General features: G+C 41.3%; 1 protein-coding gene across 2 annotated transcripts in view; it reads left to right on the top strand.

Moving 5' to 3' along the window:
- NUCB2 (nucleobindin 2) overlaps window positions 1-19,195 on the top strand; it is a 49,370-nt gene extending 30,175 nt beyond the window's left edge. The window contains exons 7-13 of one of the 2 annotated variants that reach the window (XM_075129366.1): window positions 407-497; window positions 3,537-3,595; window positions 4,949-5,041; window positions 6,326-6,415; window positions 6,969-7,139; window positions 7,485-7,557; window positions 14,534-19,195. In XM_075129366.1, coding sequence (XP_074985467.1) covers window positions 407-497; window positions 3,537-3,595; window positions 4,949-5,041; window positions 6,326-6,415; window positions 6,969-7,139; window positions 7,485-7,557; window positions 14,534-14,655 — 699 coding nt within the window. In that variant the 3' untranslated portion in view covers window positions 14,656-19,195. Of the gene's footprint in view, window positions 1-406; window positions 498-3,536; window positions 3,596-4,948; window positions 5,042-6,325; window positions 6,416-6,968; window positions 7,140-7,484; window positions 7,566-14,533 lie in introns of those variants that run through there. The other variant, XM_075129367.1, reaches the window with a different exon arrangement.
- Window positions 19,196-19,839: the final 644 nt, after the last annotated feature.

Genomic DNA, 19,839 nt, shown 5'->3' with positions numbered 1-19,839 from the left:
ATTATTCAGGATTATTCTGCCCCACCCATGCTTACACTGCAAATCCAACATTACAGCTACCTTCCCTCTGGGCAGGAAGAGTAGACAAATTCACTTTAGACACAGTTCCTAAATGAGGAGCTGTGCAAAGCGATTCCAGAGGTTCTGTTTCCCCAGAGTCTGAGTATGCTGCTTCATGGCACCCTCAACCCCTCTGCCTTGTGACAACGTAGAGCCTGACTCAGAACCCATTGAGGTCAATGGAAGAAGACTGCCATTGATTTCTGTGGGCTTTGGATCAGGCCTGTAAAACAGGGCCATTATAAAGGTCTTTGAAAAGCCTTTTTGAGAAACTTTAACTCCAGTTTAGTGCAATAAAATTACATGTCATTACTTTGAGTGATTTCTATTTGTAACTAATCTACAGGGAAGCAAAGACCAACTGAAAGAGGTGTGGGAGGAGTCGGATGGGCTGGATCCTAATGACTTCAATCCTAAAACATTTTTCAAGTTACATGGTAAGAGATTAGATTTAGTTTAAAAGGTACAAGTCAAATTACTCTTGCATTATCTATTTGTTTTGGAAGGTGTTATCTTGTGTGACCAACAGAAGCTATTTGGATGAGGACAGAAAGGAGTAAATCAGCAGTTTTGTCAGGTTCAAACTGTTCATGCAAGAGCACTTAACACCACATTGGGTATATGCATTATTGTATTGCTACACTCAAGTGGAGCAATGTAAAAACTGAAAGTTATATTTTCAGAAAGAGCTCATGTATCTCCAAGAGGAGTGCAATAATTGTATGTGGCAGTAGGTTTAAAAGACATAGCTGGTTCTTTAGTTGCCAGGTAATTTTTTTAGGGGGAATGTCCTTAGTTGTCATTTTGCTCACAAACTATGCCATCAGGATGAGCCACAGAAGGACTGTATGAATGAACTTGCAGTTTCACCATCTCACTGTAGCTCAGTAAATGGAGTGTCAGCCATTCTACTGCAGGGGTGGGCAAACTTTTTGGCACGAGGGCCACATCTGGGTACGGATATTGTATTGCGGGCCATGAATGCTCATGAAATTGGGGTGCGGGGGGTAAAGACTCTGGCTGGGGGTGCGGGCTCTGGGGTGGGCCTGGGGATGAGGGGTTGGAGGTGCAGGAGGGTGCTCCCGGCTGGGACCGAGGGGTTCGGAGGGTGGGAGGGGGATCAGGGCTGGGGTTGGGGTGCAGAAAGGGGTCAGGGGTGCAGGCTCCGGGTGGCTCTTACCTCAAGGAGCTCCCGGAAGCAGAGGCATGTCCTGCCTCTGGCTCCTAGGGGGAGACGCAGCCAGGTGGCTCTGCTCCCTGCCCCATCTGCAGGCGCTGCCCCTGCAGCTCCCATTGACCCTGGTTCCCAGCCAATAGGAGCTGTGAGGGTGGCGTTTGTGGCAGGGGCAGTGTGTGGAGTCCCTTGGCTGCCTCTGCGTGTAGGAGCCAGAGGGGGGACATGCGGCTGTTTCTGGGAGCCATGCAGAGCCATGGCATGTGTGGAGCGGGGCAAGCCCCCAACCCCACTCCCTGGCTGGAGCACCAGAGCGGCGCAAGCCCCAGACCCCACGCCCCAGCAGGAGCTTGAGAGTTGGATTAAAACATCTGAAGGGCTGGATGCAGCCCCCAGGCCATAGTTTGCCCACCCCTGTTCTACTGCATCTGGAAAAACGGAAAGAATTGGGCTCCTTCAGAGACCTCTAAAAAATAAATAAAGCTGCCTTTACTATTTCTGCAGCCAGAACTTGAAACAATAGCAGAGAGGTGTAAACTTTGCCCATTTATCTTAATAGCATGTTCACGTCCTTAAATCTCATTACTTAACAATTTCACTGCTGAGCTGTATGCAAAGGCACTTAGGCCTCATCTGCACAGTGGGATAATGTGCTCTATGACGGGTGATTTCTAAAGCGCATTAATTGGTCTGTGTAGACCCTGCTGGTGTATGCTAAAGGTTCTCTGTTATGCTTTAATGTTGTAGTGTTTCAAATCTTTCAATGAGTGTACAACATTTTAGTGTGCTTTGGAAATAACACTTTTTTGTAAAGCACGTTACCCCACTGTGTAGGCAGGCCCTTACTTGGTGCAGCTGGATGTGCCTGGTATTGTGCTGGTGGTTTGATGAAGGGCTGAACAACAAGTGGAGGAAACTAGGTATGGTTTTGGTTTTGACTCACCCAAAGGGAAAAAATGCATAAGCTGAAACGAATGCCAGCTCCAACTGAAGCAAATAATTTTTGAACTGTCTATTTGACCTTGTTTAATCTTGGTTTATGAGTATATTAAAGTCCTATGCAATTTAGCCACTCTACTTCACATTCAAAAAAATATTAGATTTTATTACTTTTCTCCTAGGAATCTAAGTAGAGCCGTATAGCTTCTTCTTTTGTGTCTGTTTCACCAGAACAGAAATAGCCAGCTCTTGCCATTGAAAATTAACATATAACTTCTCTGATGCAGCTAACTTATAATAGTATATAAACACTTATTTGAATTAGACGGGACAGTCTCTCAACCATTAAAGTATCACATAATATTCAGATTAAGAATGGATGGTCACGTAGCATGAGTTACTGATCCACAGTTACCAGCATGTCTTGCCAAACTCATGCTAAACTGGAGTACAAGTGGAGTATTTATATAGCAGTCAGCACAATTCTGAAATTTGCTTGGAGAAACTTCCATACGTTTAGCCAAACTCTTCCACAGGTTCCTGTTGGTCCGGGATATATTTACAAATCTTGGCCAAATATAGTTACCTTTTCTCATGTTGAGCAATATCTTACTGTGTGAGTGGCCTGGGTATTCTTATTTTAGGTTTTAACCAGTAAAAAACACACACACCTCCTGCCCCAAAAATGAAATTAGTGTTTATTCAATAGACACGGGAAAAACACCAGAAATGGTTACTTGTAGCTAAGGGTTTGTCTACATAGAGCAGTAATGCAGACTATAGGAATCTGTATAGATCCCGACAGTGCACACCAAAGGTTCCCGAGTGCACTTTAGCATAGTGCTGTTTGAAACAGTACTACATTAAAGCACACTAGGGAACATTACAAAGAGATTACAGTATATAGAAGAAAGCCCTGGGGAAAAAAACCCATTTTTGGACTTCTACATAAAACTCAAAAATTGCTAAAAATAAGCCCCCCAAAATGAAAATAATAAATCCCCCCCAAAAGACAGAGGGCCTAAGGTAGCCCCATTATGACCTGTTTGGTTAGCAGTTTCTTTTAGCTTTAGATGTCTTTTTAGCTTTTCTTATTTGAGAGTTAGAGGAATCCTTGCAGCCTTATCTAATTATAAGTAAATATCCAAGTCGCCAGAAATCCAGTGCAGACCAACCACAGCCTGGTTTACTGTTAAGTGGAGTAATCTTCATGTCATACTCTGTACTCAGCATCTTATTAGGTACAGAGGTTAATCCACTCTAGACTCTCCGCTGACATCTGCTTATCTGACCCATTGTGAAGTACTGTATTCATTATTTTCTGTATTTACTGAATTTATATTTTCAACTTATACTTTTCTAGATGTCAATAATGATGGCTTCTTGGATGAGCAAGAATTAGAGGCCCTGTTTACTAAAGAGGTAAAAAAAACCCCAACCATTTCAGAGCATTCAATATGTTGCTGCTTCCCCTCTCTTTCTAAAGGGACAGTTACTTATTTTATTTTGATTTAGACTATGAACAAGAACATTCATCCCCAGGTCTGAGTGACCTTGACACTCTAAAATTATTCAACACACCAGTGAGGGAGAGAAACAGTAGTTTAGTGATTAAGGCAGAGAGCTGGGATTCAGGCATCATGGGTTCAATGTCTTGGTCTGCCACGGACTCACTTGTGTGACCTGGGATAAAGTCACTTAGGCCCAGGTCCTCAAAGGTATTTAGGTACCAAATGTCCATTGAAATCAGTTAGTCCCTCGTCTATGAAAATGGGGGTATTGGTATTTGTCTACCTCACAGGGTGTTGTGAGGATACATAAATTGGTGATAGACACGACTGTGATGAGAGCCATCTTGCTGAGCACAGGTAGAATAAATATACTCTTGGTTTTCCAGCATGTTTTGTCTCACATCTTTCTCACACACACACACTCACACACACACGTCCCTGCTACTACCCAGTCTCACAAATCTTCCCACTCCTCATGAGCCAGTGAGAAGAGATGGACCTGACAACATACCCTCGGGGTGAACAAATGCAGGCTATTATGGACCAAAGCAGAGAGTGAATCGTAAAGTGCACAGCCCTTACAGAGAACACCTTGCCAGTAGCCACCTCTTCTATACCAGTGGGGCAAGAGGCAGTCTTTTAGATGGGTGTTTGCCAAATACTTATGGTTTTGTAAGTTAAAACCAAAACCTGAAAAATCGACTCCGAAACTATAGGTAGCCAGTGCAGATCAAGGAGTACAGAACAATATTTACAAAAAGAGACACCACTTAACAAATGGACACTGGTTCAGCACCAGATTTACACCCAGGTCCTGCAATTGACCTCATATGGTCACACCTCTGTGCCCACACGGGATTCCATCGAAGTCAGTTGGGCTCCTCGCCTGCACTAAGGCAATCACAGGATCATTTCATGAAATCAGATTTCCATGTGAATTTAAAATATAATCCTGTGTGGAGGACATTACGGTAGTCCACTTGAATTAACAAACAGGCTTCATACCATTGAAAAGCTCACTTTCTGCTTAAAATTATGCTAAAATAAATTATTTCTTTACCTAGAACAATCATTTCCCTTCAGATTTACTGTTCAGTCAGAAGTGCCTCAGCTAAATGTAATGCAAAAGCATATCAGTATCAGGGCTGGTTCAAATTGGTGAAGTTTTGTTTTTAAGCAACATTTTACATCATTGTCTCAAATGTGCTCTATTCTGAATAAGCAGTCCTTTCTTCCAGCTAACGTTTACTACATTTATTTTCAGCTGGAGAAAGTATATGACCCCAAAAATGAAGAGGATGATATGGTGGAAATGGAAGAAGAAAGGCTAAGAATGAGAGAGCATGTTATGAATGAGGTGTGGTCTGAAGGTTAACAGAGTTGGCTAAATCCTGCTCTGTTGTACCTGTGCAATCCTACTGAAGTCAGCGAGGTTGCCCAGGTACAGCAGAGGGAAATTTTACCCCTTTTACTATATACAGTTAATTCAAAGCATACAATGCTGCAATATCTTGTCCTCATTCAGAAAAGATGCTGGCTGGATAAAATTGCTTGGTAAAGTCTATGTTCCCACTTACTGAGTTCCTGAATAATCATGCTGTGGAGTAGGCATGGAGATCTCTACAGATGTCCCAGGATCCACAGATATTACCTGTGAATCCTGGGGCATAGAGTAGCCCAGGGCTGGCCTCTGTGTTGTTCCCTTAGCCTGCCTTGTACATCTGTCAGAACAGCTCCAAGTTGAGCAATTTTGTCAGTGCCTTGCAGATATTTCCCAGGGGTGTTGGGAAGGAATGATATTCTATAGAGCTGGTGTCCTCCAGCAACAGCACTTCTACACCCAACTATACGCCCTAAAGCTTGAGGAGTGCATTGAGGTTGTGCTTCTATTAGTCAGAGGGAGGCCCTGAAGGAGGGATTCTGGGACAGTTTAGCTGGTTTCCTGCTACTTTAATTCCCTCCTTCTAAAATGGAAGGTTAGGATGGATCACAATTATTGGCAGCAAGTTTTCAGTCAGCTTTTAGTGTGAGCGTCTTTTGGAGTTGAAAGGCCAAGAGAACTAAATCCTGGATATTGAAGTTATAGATGTATTAGAAATCCTGGCTTGCAGTTGGGACAGCTCAGAAACATAAGACTGTGTTCAATAGAATCCTGCATTAATGTCTTAGTGAGACATTCCAGTGAGAGAGACCGTAGTAAAGCAAGCATTTGGAAAGGAAAGCAGAATCAAAACCAATTGACAGTTGGCATGTTTTTAGCCAGCCTGAGGATTGGCCTCCCTGGTAGACACTACTTGTTCCTGCTAAATTAGCACCACTAAAATAAATTGTGAAATCTTTTCTCAGGAAAATTGTACATGCTTGTGTCAGTTCTCTTGGTAATTAATTTATAATTCAGTACTAGGATTGTGGAGAATATTCCCAAGGAAGTTTAGAAATCTTGAAGTGTAAGATCTTTTCCCGCCCACCCCCAGAAGAATCCATGAAAAAAGTTTGTTTTGCACTTGAAAATGAAAGTACATCTGGTTTAACATGAAAAAACAATCACATGATTAAGTTGCTTTATAAATGTAGGTACAACCCCCTCAAAGTCTCTTGTATTGGTAAAAGATGTGTTACATTTTGTTTTTGCTTTAACTAGATTGACATCAACAAGGACCGGTTAGTAACTTTACACGAATTCCTGAAATCTACAGAGAAAAAAGAATTTTTGGAGCCAGATAGTTGGGAGGTAATAATAGCATGTTCCAGGAGGAACAGATTGTACTGTTACCATCAGTCTAATCAGGAAACTAAGTGGCATGTTTGTCTCTGACTTTTCATTTTTCCTCATCCTTGGTATGTGCCTACGTACCATGGTTAGAGGCGTTGGCTAAATAAAATGTAATCTAGGTGTTTAAGAACATAAATTGAATACATCTTGTGGCATCATATGGATTATCTGAAAGCCTGTTGCTTGCGCAGGCCTTTGAAACAGAAAAAACATTTTGTCTATGGATTTTATTGGATGGAGTGCAGAGTTCAATTAAAAGCAGGAGAAGTAATTTTTTCCACCTCATCCCAAATTTTGAGCAGGATTCAAACCATCTCCTCATAAGTAATAGTGATGAATTCCTTCACAGTACCATATATTTTTGGAAGTATCAAACCAAAATTTTCTGTATTGGTGAATTTTAGAATCCAGCTCGTAGCCATAGCATTGTGAAGATTACTAATTTCCTTTTGCAAGTTGTATTTTTATTATTCCTGTGGGAAGGTTCTTAGTTCTCTACATTTTCTTGCAGACATTGGATCAACAGCAGGTCTTCACCGAAGAGGAGCTGAAGGAATTTGAAACGCATATTTTGCAGCAGGAAGATGAACTCCAGAAGAAGGCAGAAAATCTTCAACGACAGAAGGAAGAGCTACAGAGACAGCATGACCAGCTTCAGGCTCAGAAACAGGAACTTCAGCAGGTGCTGTCATTGTAATAGGAGGATTCCTCCCGTTTGCTGAGCCTTTCGCTGAATTTTAGAAAGGCAAAGTGGTGCTACTTCTGGAGTCATTGTCCCTTTAGGTAGTGTATGAGCCATGAGGGGTGTAGGTGAATGTTAAACTCATTTTTCCTGCAGCAGGATACAACCTATAACTCCAGATTACACCAAACAGTGAAGCTGAACTCTGTATGTTTCCACTGGTGAAGATCATATGTAATGAGTGCACACACTGTCAAGAGTATTGAATTATGCAAGGTGAAAGGAAGCTGACGCTGCTAAGTTCTCAGACCCCTCTTGTTTTATTTTCCCCATCCTACCCCTCAGGTTATGGAACAGAGGAAGCTACAGCAAGGAAGTTCTCTATCAGGACCAGCTGGGGAACTGAAATTCCAGCCACGTATGTAAATTATATTACATTACATTATGGACATAAACTTTTAAATCTAAGATCCCATTTCAGAAGTGGTTTAAAAGCTCCTTTCTCTCTGGTGAAATTGTAAAGTATAACTTGTCTGCAGTGATTCATTTTAGGGAAAATTGCTGAGCTTTCTTTACCCCAAGAGGAAAGTATTGAAGTTTTCTAAAGTAATCTTGAGGTCGAAGTACATCATTAAAATATCACTAAACCCAATAAATATGAGATTTTCATTTTTCCTCATCCTTATCATTCCTTATTAATAGCCTCCCTGGAAAAGCCAGAGTTCACTTTTGCAGAGTTTCTGAGGCATGACATAGTCAGAGACAGGATTTTCCTCATTTCAGAGTGAAAACATTCAGAGTGAGAACTAGAAGGGACCTTGAGAGGTCATCTAGTCCAGTCCCCTGCACTCATGGCAGGACTAAGTATCATCTAGACCATTCCTGACAGGTGTTTGGAGGTTTTTTAAGAGCAGGTTAGACAATGATGGAGATTCCACAATCTTCCTAGACAATTTATTCTAGTGCTTAACCACTCTGACAGTTAGGAATATTTTCCTAATGTCCAACCTAAACCTCCCTTGCTGCAATTTAAGCCCATTGTTTCTTCTCTGAGGATAAGACGTTAAGAAGAACAATTTTCCCCCCTCCTCCTTCTAACAACCTTTTATGTACTTGAAAACTGTCCCCTCTCACTCTTCTTTTCCAGACAAAAGAACCCATTTTTTTTTCTTCAATCTTTCCTCATAGGTCATGTTTTCTAGACCTTTAAAGCATTTTTGTTGTTCTTCTCTGGACTTTCTCCAGTTTGTCCACATATTTCCTGAAATGTGGCACCCAGAACTGGACACAATACTCCAATTGAGGCCTAATCAGCGCGGAGTAGAGCGGAAGTATTACATCTCGTATTTTGCTTACAACACCCCTGCTAATACATCCAAGATGATCATCACTTTTTTTGCAACAGGGTTACACTGTTAATTTATATTTAGCTTATGATCCCCAGATCCCTTTCCACAGTACTCCTTCCTAGGCAGTCATTTCCCATTTTCTATGTGTGCAACTGATTGTTCCTTCCTAAATGGAGTACTTTGCATTTGTCCTTATTGAATTTCATCCTATTTACTGCAGACCATTTCGAATTTTCATCTGATTCTTCAAAGCACTTGCAAGCCCTCCCAGCTTGGTATCGTTTGCAAACTTTATAAGTGTACTCTCTATGCCATTATCTAAATTATCGATGAAGATATCAAACAGAACCCAACCCAGAACTGATCCCTGCGGAACCCCACTTGTTATGTCCTTCCAGCATGACTGTTAACCACTGATATTCCCACTATTCTCTGGGAATGGTTTTCTGACCAGTTTTGTACCTACCTTATAGTAGCTCCATCTAGGTTGCATTTCCCTAGTTTGTGTATGAGAAGGTCCTGCAAGATAGTATCAAAAACTTTACTAAAGTCAAGATATACCATGTCTACCACTTCCCCCCTATCCACAAGGCTTATTACCCCATCCAAGAGGCTGTCAGGTTGGTTTGACACAATTTGTTCTTGACAAATCCATGCTGACTGTTACTTATCAGCTTATTATCTACTAGATGTTTGTAAATTGTTTGCTTAATTATTTGCTCCATTGTTTTTCCGGCTACAGAAGTTAAACTGACATAGGTGACCTCTTGTCTTCAATCACTGTGTTTCCACACACAATATTCTCTGTATAGTTCTGTTCAGTCACTTATCCCGATTATCCATACAGTTAGGAACATTTGCTCCATAAACAGGGAATTCTCATTCACCCTTGTGAAACTCTGTACGTAGTAGGAGAGGAGCTAGAAGAGCAGGGACAAAAATGAAAAGTATCGTTGAGGTAGAGAAAAGGTGGTGTTTCTGAACATCTGGGAAAATCCAGAATAACTCCACTGACTTAATTGGAGTTAATTTAACTGATCAAAATATGGGCTAAACAGGTTACATAATCTCACAAACTTGTAGAAAGTGTATAACCCCACCTCCGCACTTTTGTGAAAGTGAAGGGTCCAGTTAAAGATGCCTCTGGCAATTAGACAAGTGATACCCCTAGGTCTTACTGATGCTGTCACCATTACTAGGATAAGTACAAACTGTTTATACCAAGTTTCTCACATTTTTGGCATAACAGATTTCCTTCAAAAATCAATTACAATTATTTTAAATGCTTCCTGGAGTGTGTGTGTCCCCAGAGTTTGTTCATCAAGTTAATGTGGTGAAAACCAAAGTAGCCAGTGCATTTTATCTGCCATATCCTTGGCTCCCAACAAGAGGAAACGAGAGAGAAAAGAGAAGAACTGATTACAGCCCTAAAGTTTCCAACCAACTATGATAAGTGACCATTATTCAAGGGAAGGTGAGGAGATAATGAGTTCAGATTGTGAACACGCTAGGGAGTAAAGTTCAATCAGAAGTTTACATTTTCAAAAAAAAAATGACTACACATGTCTGTTTATGAATCGAAGGTTCACTTTACCCTTGTTAATGTGACACATTTCAGAAAGGGCAAATAATGTAATCTCCAAAAAATCAAGATAACAAACATCATAATAGAATGTTTCAGAGGGAAACAAATGTGTGTGGAAATAGCTAGTAATCCAAGAGGAAATTCTACATGTCATAATGTGTTTATAATGTAATTTGGATACTCTCATCCTTGCGATTGTGTGTATGCTGTTGCTCCGACACATGAATAATTGATTCAATTTGTATAAACTAGGCCATGGAGACTTTTGCTGTCAAATCAGACATTTGAAAGAGATAGTAAGGGTGTCAGGATCCTGACAATGGTGGTCAGTCAAGAGTCAGAGTTGCAGAAGAGTTCACAGTCAAGTTCCAGGCCATGGTCGATACCAAGGATCAGAGTCAGAATCAGGTTTCAGGGTCTGGGTTAGGAGGCGAAGTCTAAATCAAGCCAAGGTCACAGAACAGGGTGCAGGAATGGTTGTGGCAACTATAGGAGATCCACACTGTTGCCTGGATACTTCTTGGAATGCCCCTTGTTTATATAGGGTTGGGAGCCATAAGATAGCACTTCCCATGGTCTGTGTCCACAATAGGTCATGGGTAGTGGAGCACAAGCTGATTATATCTGCCGCTGGGTGGCAGCATAGCGCCATCTGCTGCCTGGCAGCTTGCTAGGCCTTGGTTTAAGACCCATTAGACCTTTACAAAGAGGCCAAAAAATCACCTTGGACACAGTTTTCCTTTTTTGGTGTGAGGATAAGGAATCATTCTCTTAGGCCGAGCCGCTCAGGCCACTGCTGGTCTGGGGTCCTGGCCACCGGCCCCGCTCAGCCCGCTGCCAATCTGGGGTTCTGGTTGTCGGCCCCTTGCCAGCCATGGTCCCAGCCGCAGGCCCCGCTCAGCCTGCTGCCAGCCTAGGTGAACAGAACCCAAGGTCAGCAGTGGGCTGAGCGGGCTGGCGGTGTAAGATCAGCATTTTAATTTAATTTTAAATGAAGCTTCTTAAACATTTTGAAAACCTTGTTTACATACGACAATAGTTTAGTTATATAATATGTAGACTTACAGAGAGAGACCTTCTAAAAAACGTTAAAATGTATTACTGGCACGCGAAACCTTAAATTAAAGTGAATAAATGAAGACTTGGCACACCACTTCCGAAAGGTTGCCGACCCCTGGTGTAGATGTTCGGACTTGGGCTGGGGCCCAAGCGCTGGGACCCTGCAAGCCCAAGCCTGAACATCTACACAGCAATTTTTAGCTGCACAGCACGAGCCCTGTAAGCCCCAGTCAGTTGACCCGCAATAGCTGCAGCCATGCCAGCGCTGCAGGTCTTTTATCCCTGTGTAGACGCACCCTTAGTATTCTTCCTTGTGAAAATGGAGTACTACAGCAGGGAGTCACTTTCAACACACACACAAGTCCCTATTGTTGGTGTATTTTGTCTCTCTCTATGCAAATGCACAGATTTGTTTACAAGCCGAATGAACATGACATTTTGGCTATTATTTGTCTTTTAAACTCACACTCTGTAGCAATTTGTTTAATTTAAAAAAAAAAAATCTTAGGGGAATAGTCAGCTTTATGGCCACAAAGGAAAAACATGTCTTGTAGGGGAATTCTGATACTGCTAAAATCACTGACTATACCCCATCTTCATATCTCTGTTTAAAACCCTCGTTTTTGCCCTACTCTGAGACAGAAACTGAAATGTGGTCCCTTTAATCCTGCATTGGTAGGGAGATGAACTGAATGACCTAACAAATCTTTTTTTCATCTGTAACTGCAGATTATGATTCTTTCCCTTTCTGCAATCTTGCATGCTTGCTTTCTCTCCTCACAGTTAATAGTCTGAAGGAACATTTATTTAGATTGTCATTGCTTTTAATTACAGCCTCTTTCTTTTAATATAGTCCATCCCTGTTACACTCCATTGTCATGACATGTAAGCATTGCTCTACCCAGTTTTGCATGGCCTTTTTCTCATCTCTGCCTATAAAGACTTTCATACAAGTATCTCAGATGATATTATAAATACAAGAATGTATTGAATTGGAAATAAAGATGTAACAGATGTTTACTGTTTTAATTTAAAAACCATAAAAATGTAAGGCTAGAAGGGACCTCAGAAGGGACCATCTAGTCCATCCCCCTGCATGGATGCAGGACCATGTATACCTAAACCATCGGTCAGAGGTGTTTGTCTAACCTGTTCTTAACCTCCAAAGACAGGGATTCCACAACCTCCCTTGGAAACCTATTCCAGTGCTTAACAATCCTTATAGTTAAGAATATATTTCGAATGTGGAACCTAAATATCCCTTGCTACAGATTAAGCCGACTACTTCTTGTCCTACCTTCAGTGGACATGGAGAACAATTGATCATCATCCTCTTGATAACAGTCCTAGCATATTTCAAGAGTGTTGCCCTCTCAGTCTTGTATTCTCCAGACTAAACATGCCCAACTTTTTTTAAAATCTTTCCTCACATGTCAGGTTTTCTAAATCTTTTATCATTTTATTGTTTTGCTCTTCTCTGGACTCCCAGTTGCCCACACCTTTCTTAAAGTGTGGCACCCAGAACTAGACACAGTACTCTAGCAGAGCCTTATGAGTGCTGAGTAGAACGAGACGATTACCTCCCATGTTGATATGACACTCCTGTTAATACATCTCAGAATTATATCCCTTTTTTTCCACAACTACATCACATTGTTGGCTGATATGTAATTTATGATCCACTACAACCCCCAGATCCTTTTCAGCAGTAGTACCACATAGCCAGTTATTCCCCATTTTGGAGGGGTGCATTTGATTTTGCCTTACTAAGTGAAGTATTTTACACTTGCCTTTATTGAATTTCATCTTGTTGTCAGACAGTCCTCCAATTCGTCAAGGTCCTTTTGAAGTCTAATCCTTTCCTCTAAAGTACTTGCAGCTCCCAGCTTGGTGTCATCTGCATGTTTTATAAGCAAACTCCCCACTCCATTATCCAAATCATTAAATAAAAATATTGAATCGTACCAGACCCAGGACAAACCCCTGTGGGACCCCACTAGATACATCCTCCCAGTTTGACAGTGAACCATTGATAACTACTCTTTGAGTATCGGCTTTCAATCAGTTTTGCACCTATTTTTTTCTAGACCACATTTTCCTAGTTTGCTTATGAGAACAGCATGTGGGGCTGTGCCAAAAGCCTTACTAAAATCAAGACCTATCACATTGACAGCTTCCCCACCATCCACTGGGCCAGTCACCCTGTCAAGGAAAAAATTAGGTTGGTTCAGCATGATTTGTTCTTGACAAATCCATGTTGGATATTCTGTATAACCCTGTTATCCTCTGGGTGCTTACAAATTTACTGTTAAATAATTTGTTCCAGTATCATTCCATGAATTGAAGTTAGGCTGCCTGGTCTGTAATTCCCTAGGTCCTCTTTTGTTCCCTTTCATAAAGATAGATATTAGTCTGAATTTCATCAGTCCTCCATGAGTTCTCCAAGATAATCACTATCCGTTCTAAGGTTGCTTCATCTAGGTCCTTCATCAGGTCCTGCTAACTTAAATACTTATACAAAGAGTCTTTAACCTGTTCTCTTCCTATTGTGGATTGTGTTCTATTTCATGCAACTGCTATGAAATGTCAAGGCATGTGACAGAAAACATTTCTATGGAGACATTAACATTTTAATGTTGGATGCCTACATCAGAAATGACATTTTAAACAAAAATCTGATTTCCATCAAGTGAAGGAGTTGGGTGCATTTGTGACCTCCACCTTGTCCAGTTATTCACTATGCATGGTTTTGCAAGATACCTAACAATATGCACTTTGTAGCTATGATCAGAATTGGTGCCCTTTGTTGGTAACTAGAACTAGGCATTCCCTTGAGCTGCTAAGCGCTGGTACAGAAGATTTAACCTAGATTAAATTAAGGTAAAACACCATTTTGGAGATTCTGGACCCTGTGTTTAGTAAATTCAGATTTTCCGAATATAATCCTCCGCTCTATAGTAAACTTCTATATTGTTTTAAATAAAAAAAAGCCTCTCTCTTTATTGGGCTGAGTTTGCTCTAGGAGCTCCCCTTACCCTTCACTCTTTAAAAGTTTCTGCTTCTAATTTACGTACGTGCGTGTATGTGTGCGTGCACACGTGTACATACCCAATTCCTGAACCCATCAATCCCACTGTTGGGCCAGCAGGGGAAAAGTGGAAAGACCAAAAAAAACACCCCACTACTGAGAATGAAGCAACTGCTAAACTGGCCTATAATCTAACACTTAATACTGTTATGGAACCTGATGGTCACGTTAGCAAAATCTGGACCATTTTATTTACAATAAGCACATTGTAGCTACACCTACATTGGAACCTTGTCATTTTCTTTCAGGGACTTCTCTAGTTTGGGATCAGTTTGCTTAAGAGATTGACACTGTTTCTTATTTTGTTTTACAGCTGGGGAACACCAAATCGGAAATGCACAAAACCATCTTGCAGGTGATCAGCCTTTACCGCCAGGCCACATACCAGTTCAAGAAACAGCCGCTGGAAGTGATCATGTTCAAATTCACCCTTAACCACTTGTGCCTCAACTTTATACCATCTTTATTATTTTGGGGTTGGGGTTGGGGACTTAAACAGAAACAGAGTGAAATATGAACTGCCCACAAGCAAGTGAAGAAAGTGAAATCATTGGGAATGTTACGGCTTTACAATTCAAACCCAACTGATGTTTAAATTAGATTAATTTAATCTTCTATGCATCCGTGAGAAAGATAACAGGCAGATCGATTGCAGGTTAAAAGGGAGCGGGAGGTTGGAAGAAATAACAAAAAAGTAGCATCTCTCCACTTTCTGTAAACAAATCTCCAAAAGCTTAGTCCCTGGAGCACAGAAGTCCTTATGACCAATAGTCAGTCATTAATCAGGAATTCACTTTCTAGAGAAGCGGATAACAGGACTAGAGATCCAGCTAATCCTGTTTCATATAGAAACACTTTCCAGAAGCACTAAACTGCAGAATTTGGGGAAACTAGGCCCAGGAATGGAGGTCTTCAGTTTCCAGTACTGCCAACGCTTTTCTCCTTTGAGACCAAATAAAATCAAACCTGCTCTGATTAATTTCAAGAAATCAGCACTTTTAAAAATGTAACTGCAGGAAAGAATTTTAGAACAGTGAATACTTTTCAAGTTTACAGATAGCTATGACCTTCGCTGTAAGCCTTCAAAATGGAATACTGTACTTATGGTGTGTTGATTTGAACCATCCTCATTGTTAAGATGAATCCAGTGTAGCAGCTGAGTGCTGATCTTGCAGAGTGGCTGTTAAGACTATATTCTTGTCCCTCTTTCTTTCATTATCTTCTAGCTGCTCTCAACATTTTGCATGCTATTAAAATGAGGGTTTTCTTCGGTTGATGAAAAAATATTGTGAGAAATAGAAAAAGGACTGTCTTTTACTGTGCATATTATCCTACCTCCTGTGGTAAAACCATCCTCTCAAAATCCACAGTATGTTTCAAACAGCTTTTTTCAGACAAGACATTCTGACTGGCTAGAGTCTCTCTGGTTTCCCATTGTTAGTGCTCATTCGTTTTACAACAATCAATATAATTTTATGAAATTCCCTGAAACAGGCACATGTCATGACTGTATAGTTTTGGTATTGGTACCAAGCTGGTTTCTTCAAGTTAACCCAAGCTTTTACAAGAAATTATTTGATTTACCTGTGAATGTTGCCAAGATGTAGAAAAAGATCCATTTTGTATTTCAGACCTAAAGGAAGTATCTTGAAGTCCAAACCCAATTCCTTTAACATTAATGTTTTCCCTTTGCAGAAAACTGGTTCTGACTTCTTATATAAACATATTCCTTCCTCCAATCAGGATCATTCAGATCCCTTCCCATTCTATAGCTGCCTGCCAACAAGGTCAGTATGTGGAATGGGTCAGCTTTTAAATAAATAAAAGTAAGCCTCTGTTCTGGAGAGATGTATGCTAGCATGTGTCATGGTAACTAGAGAAAGATGGGTATTTGCAAAGCAGTTCAAGCAGTATTTTTTTCCACAGAAGAACTTTAAGATGCTACAAAACAAATGTCTTGGACATTAGAGAATAGCTAATGCAGACTTCTTCATGCAGGATGGAGCATATTCCCTTTCTCCAATCTAGTTTTAAAGGACTTGTGTTCTGCCTTGGGAAACAATTCCACAAGGTCTAATAGAGCTTGCTTGTCAGGATAATTTTCCTGATGATCAGTTTTGATTTTTTACTCCATTTTATCTTGTTAATTGTATGTCGGCCACAGTTCCTTTCCTCCTTGGCATTGACACTGTTCAAGCAGTGGTAGGTTTCTTCCCCCCCCGAACCTCTTTCATGGTTTGCTCAAGATGTGTAACATTTTAAACCTTTCTTCAAATTAACAGGTCCTTGGTCTTTCCTTGTTACTTTTACATCAGTTTGATTTATTTATTTGTCCACAGATCAAATTACTTTTCTTCAGTTCCAATCCCTTGCTAGGAATCCCCCCATAAAGGAGGTTCTGGGCAGTTGTAGCCAGGTCCAGTAGAGTCATACTAGCATGGCAGGACACAAGGAGGCAGTACTGGGACCCCAGATGTAGCACAGGGCCTTCTCCAATGAATGGCCCTGGTGTTAGGTTTGTAAGCTGATTCTTGGGAGATGGGAGTTCAGCCACACTGCTCAAGAGGAGTCCATGAGGAGAAACTTGGGGAGATCTGCTCCCTCCTCCACATGGGTTTTACTGCGAGAAGGCTGGTCTAGCCATACATTTGCATAGCACCCAGAATGAAGGAATTGTAATCCTTGTCCGAGGTCCCTAGGCACTACTGCAATACAAATAATAGCTTCTCTCTGTGTTAAGTCTCTGACAAAGTTTTCTCAGTAATTTATCCTTCCACCCGTATCCGATGAAGTGAGCTGTAGCTCACGAAAGCTTATGCTCAAATAAATGTTAGTCTCTAAGGTGCCACAAGTCCTCCTTTTCTTTTTGCCATCAAAGTTGTTTTCAATCCCCAATAATTCAGTATTATATATAATGCAGTACAGATCTTTTAAATGCAAAATAAAACTGGATTTGCCACAAATCACACCTGCACCCCATGACACACGTGCTCCAAACTTTGTAACTGCTTTAGTCAAACATTTGATTCCTCCCCCCCGCCCCACCCCGTTTAAGGGTAGAATGGCCCAACTCTACACCACTGATCACAGCTTATTCTAAGCACAACATCTATTTAGTTTTGTTCTGATTGATTATAATAATCTGTCTTATTTTTGTGCTTTATGGGAAGATGGGCATTATGTAGGTTTATAGTCATTTATTATTTATTCCAAACCCTCAAGCACTGAGGTATTAATAAAGTATTGTGGTATCTAGGTGCTGAACATAGGCTCTTCCTTACCTTTGTGACTGCCACAGCTATTGTGACCGCCCTGATGCAGGGGAAGCCAAAGTTTTCCTTTGTCACTTCATTGTGGGTCACCACTTTTCTGTATGCAAAAATCTCTCAACAGTTTTATACTGCAGCTGCATCACTCTATGCCAGCCAGTAGGGTGAGCTCCCAGGAAAGAAGTGCACACTGTCAGATCAACTTCTGTGGGTCTGCTCTCATTGTCTGTTTTCTTTTCATACAATATTATCAATTTAACCTCTTTAAATAGATTTTTTTTTTTAAAATGAGATATAGCACGTTTTTACAAGGAACGGGCAGACTTTGGATTGTTGGATCAAATCCAGCTCTAGTCAAAGGTCACCTACTGATAACTGTCTGGCCTAATTTTTTAGTCTCTAAGGTGCCATAAGGACTCCTCGTTGTTTTTGCTGATACAGACTAACACGGCTACCACCACTCTCAAACCTGTCTGGCCTAAAATGTTCGTGACATTAACCAACTTGCTAGTGGACAATTGTCTACGTTGCACAAAAGCCCACCTTAAATGGTTCCCTTCTTTGCTGTCTGCAAAGAGGTCAAGGAGTGAATGGACATGGAGACTGAACTTACTCTCAAAAGTTTAGTCTTCAGGTCCGGGTTTGACATATTAGCAGGGCATGTGGGAAAGCTTGTCCTGCTGCTGCCCATGTAGCACCTGTTCTAGGAGTCACCAGAGCTCTCAATCTGGCGCCTTTCTCCAGTACTAAATTCACTGAAGTCTTTTTTGTAAAAGCAGGATTAAAAAAAATGATGCATCGCTATGGGTTCTCTCTCTGTTAGGAACCCTCTGCCTTAAGATGATGTCGTGCAGGGTGCTTGAAATAATGCTTATAAATGCAGCGTTTGTAGCTTTAATTACTTATAGCATGTTACTTTCATTTCTGCTGTTTCCTTTCTCATGCATGGAAAGACTAACCAGTATTGCCCACTTCAGGCATGCATCTCAGCTGAAGATTTCGTTACTACGGTACTGATTTCTCAGAAGCCTCTCAAAGTCATAAGTATGAATAAAAATGATGTTTATAGCTAAATGAAGGAACAGAAAGTGATAATGGGCATCTTACTAGATTTTCAAAGCTGTACCAGGGACTGAAGTGTCATGGATACCACTACTTTCAGGCTTACTTGGTTTTATTTTGTCTTAAAGGCCATTAAAAGAAAATTTAATGCAACTTGGTTTTGACACACATTCCATTACTTTATCACAGTGGTTCCTAAACTTGTTCTGCCGCTTGTGCAGGGAAAGCCCCGGGCGGGCTGCGCTGGATTGTTTACCTGCCACGTCTGCAGGTTCTTGGGCCAAGGGACGTACTGGCCGCTGCTTCCAGCGGCTCCCATTGGCCTGGAGAAGCGAACCGTGGCCACTGGGAGCCGCGATCGGCCGAACGTGTGGACACAGCAGGTAAACAAACCAGTACGGCCCACCAAGGGCTTTCCCCGCACAAGGGGCGGAACAAGTCTGGGAACCACTGCTCTAAAAGATGTAAACATTGAATTTCACATTTATTTTATTTTATTGTTGGGCATGGGGGGCAGGGAAAGGGGTAGGTTGGTCAATGTTGTAAAAATTCATATCCTCCGGTGCAATATTTGTAGAAAAAAATGTCCCCCACATCCTTTGTATAGATTAGATTTTAACTGGATTAAATTGAAACAACTCAAAGCAAGACATCTGGTGTTTTCTTTTTACCAAATTGTGCCTATGAAACTGGAGTGGATGACAAAGGGGTGATCACTGGGGCTCTCTCTCCTCCTGGCTTGTAGCAGTGACTTTTTGGCAGTGCTAGGTGCTTTGGGGTCACCTGTCATGCTCCCACATGGGTCTTCTTTGTGGGCTAATCAAGAGGGCCCCAGGCGGGGCCTAAAAGCTTAGTCTCTTCCCCGTGTGCAGGAGCCTGAGATACTGGGTAACTGTTTTTTTCTGGGTATTACATTTGCAAGTATAGTAAGAGGCTGGGGAAAACGTTTTAGCTTTTACCAAGAGCAAAACTTTCTGCAGGTTCTTTATGTGGCCCCATTGCCACCTGGTCTGGGCTTTCCACTGGGAGTTGGAGTGACCAGGCATGGAAGGATATAGGATGGCTTTTGAACCTGGCAGTAGCAATGTCTTTGGCGCAGTTTTGTAATTTATTAGTCAAATTAGTCTTACACATAGAGTCCCTGTATATCCAGTCTTCACTTAAAACAGTAAGACAGAAACTAAACTATACTTAGTGCCAAGATTATGGGGGGAAAATTGAGATGCAACCTAAGGAAATAATGCCACATGTTGGAGAGGTCCTGCTGGGTAAGACAGCTTGCATTACA

Source organism: Caretta caretta, chromosome 6, assembly GCF_965140235.1.
Source record: "Caretta caretta isolate rCarCar2 chromosome 6, rCarCar1.hap1, whole genome shotgun sequence".
Lineage (NCBI taxonomy): Eukaryota > Metazoa > Chordata > Testudines > Cheloniidae > Caretta > Caretta caretta.
The sequence above is the reverse complement of the archived record's forward strand: the minus strand, read 5'-3'. Positions and strand labels throughout refer to the sequence as shown.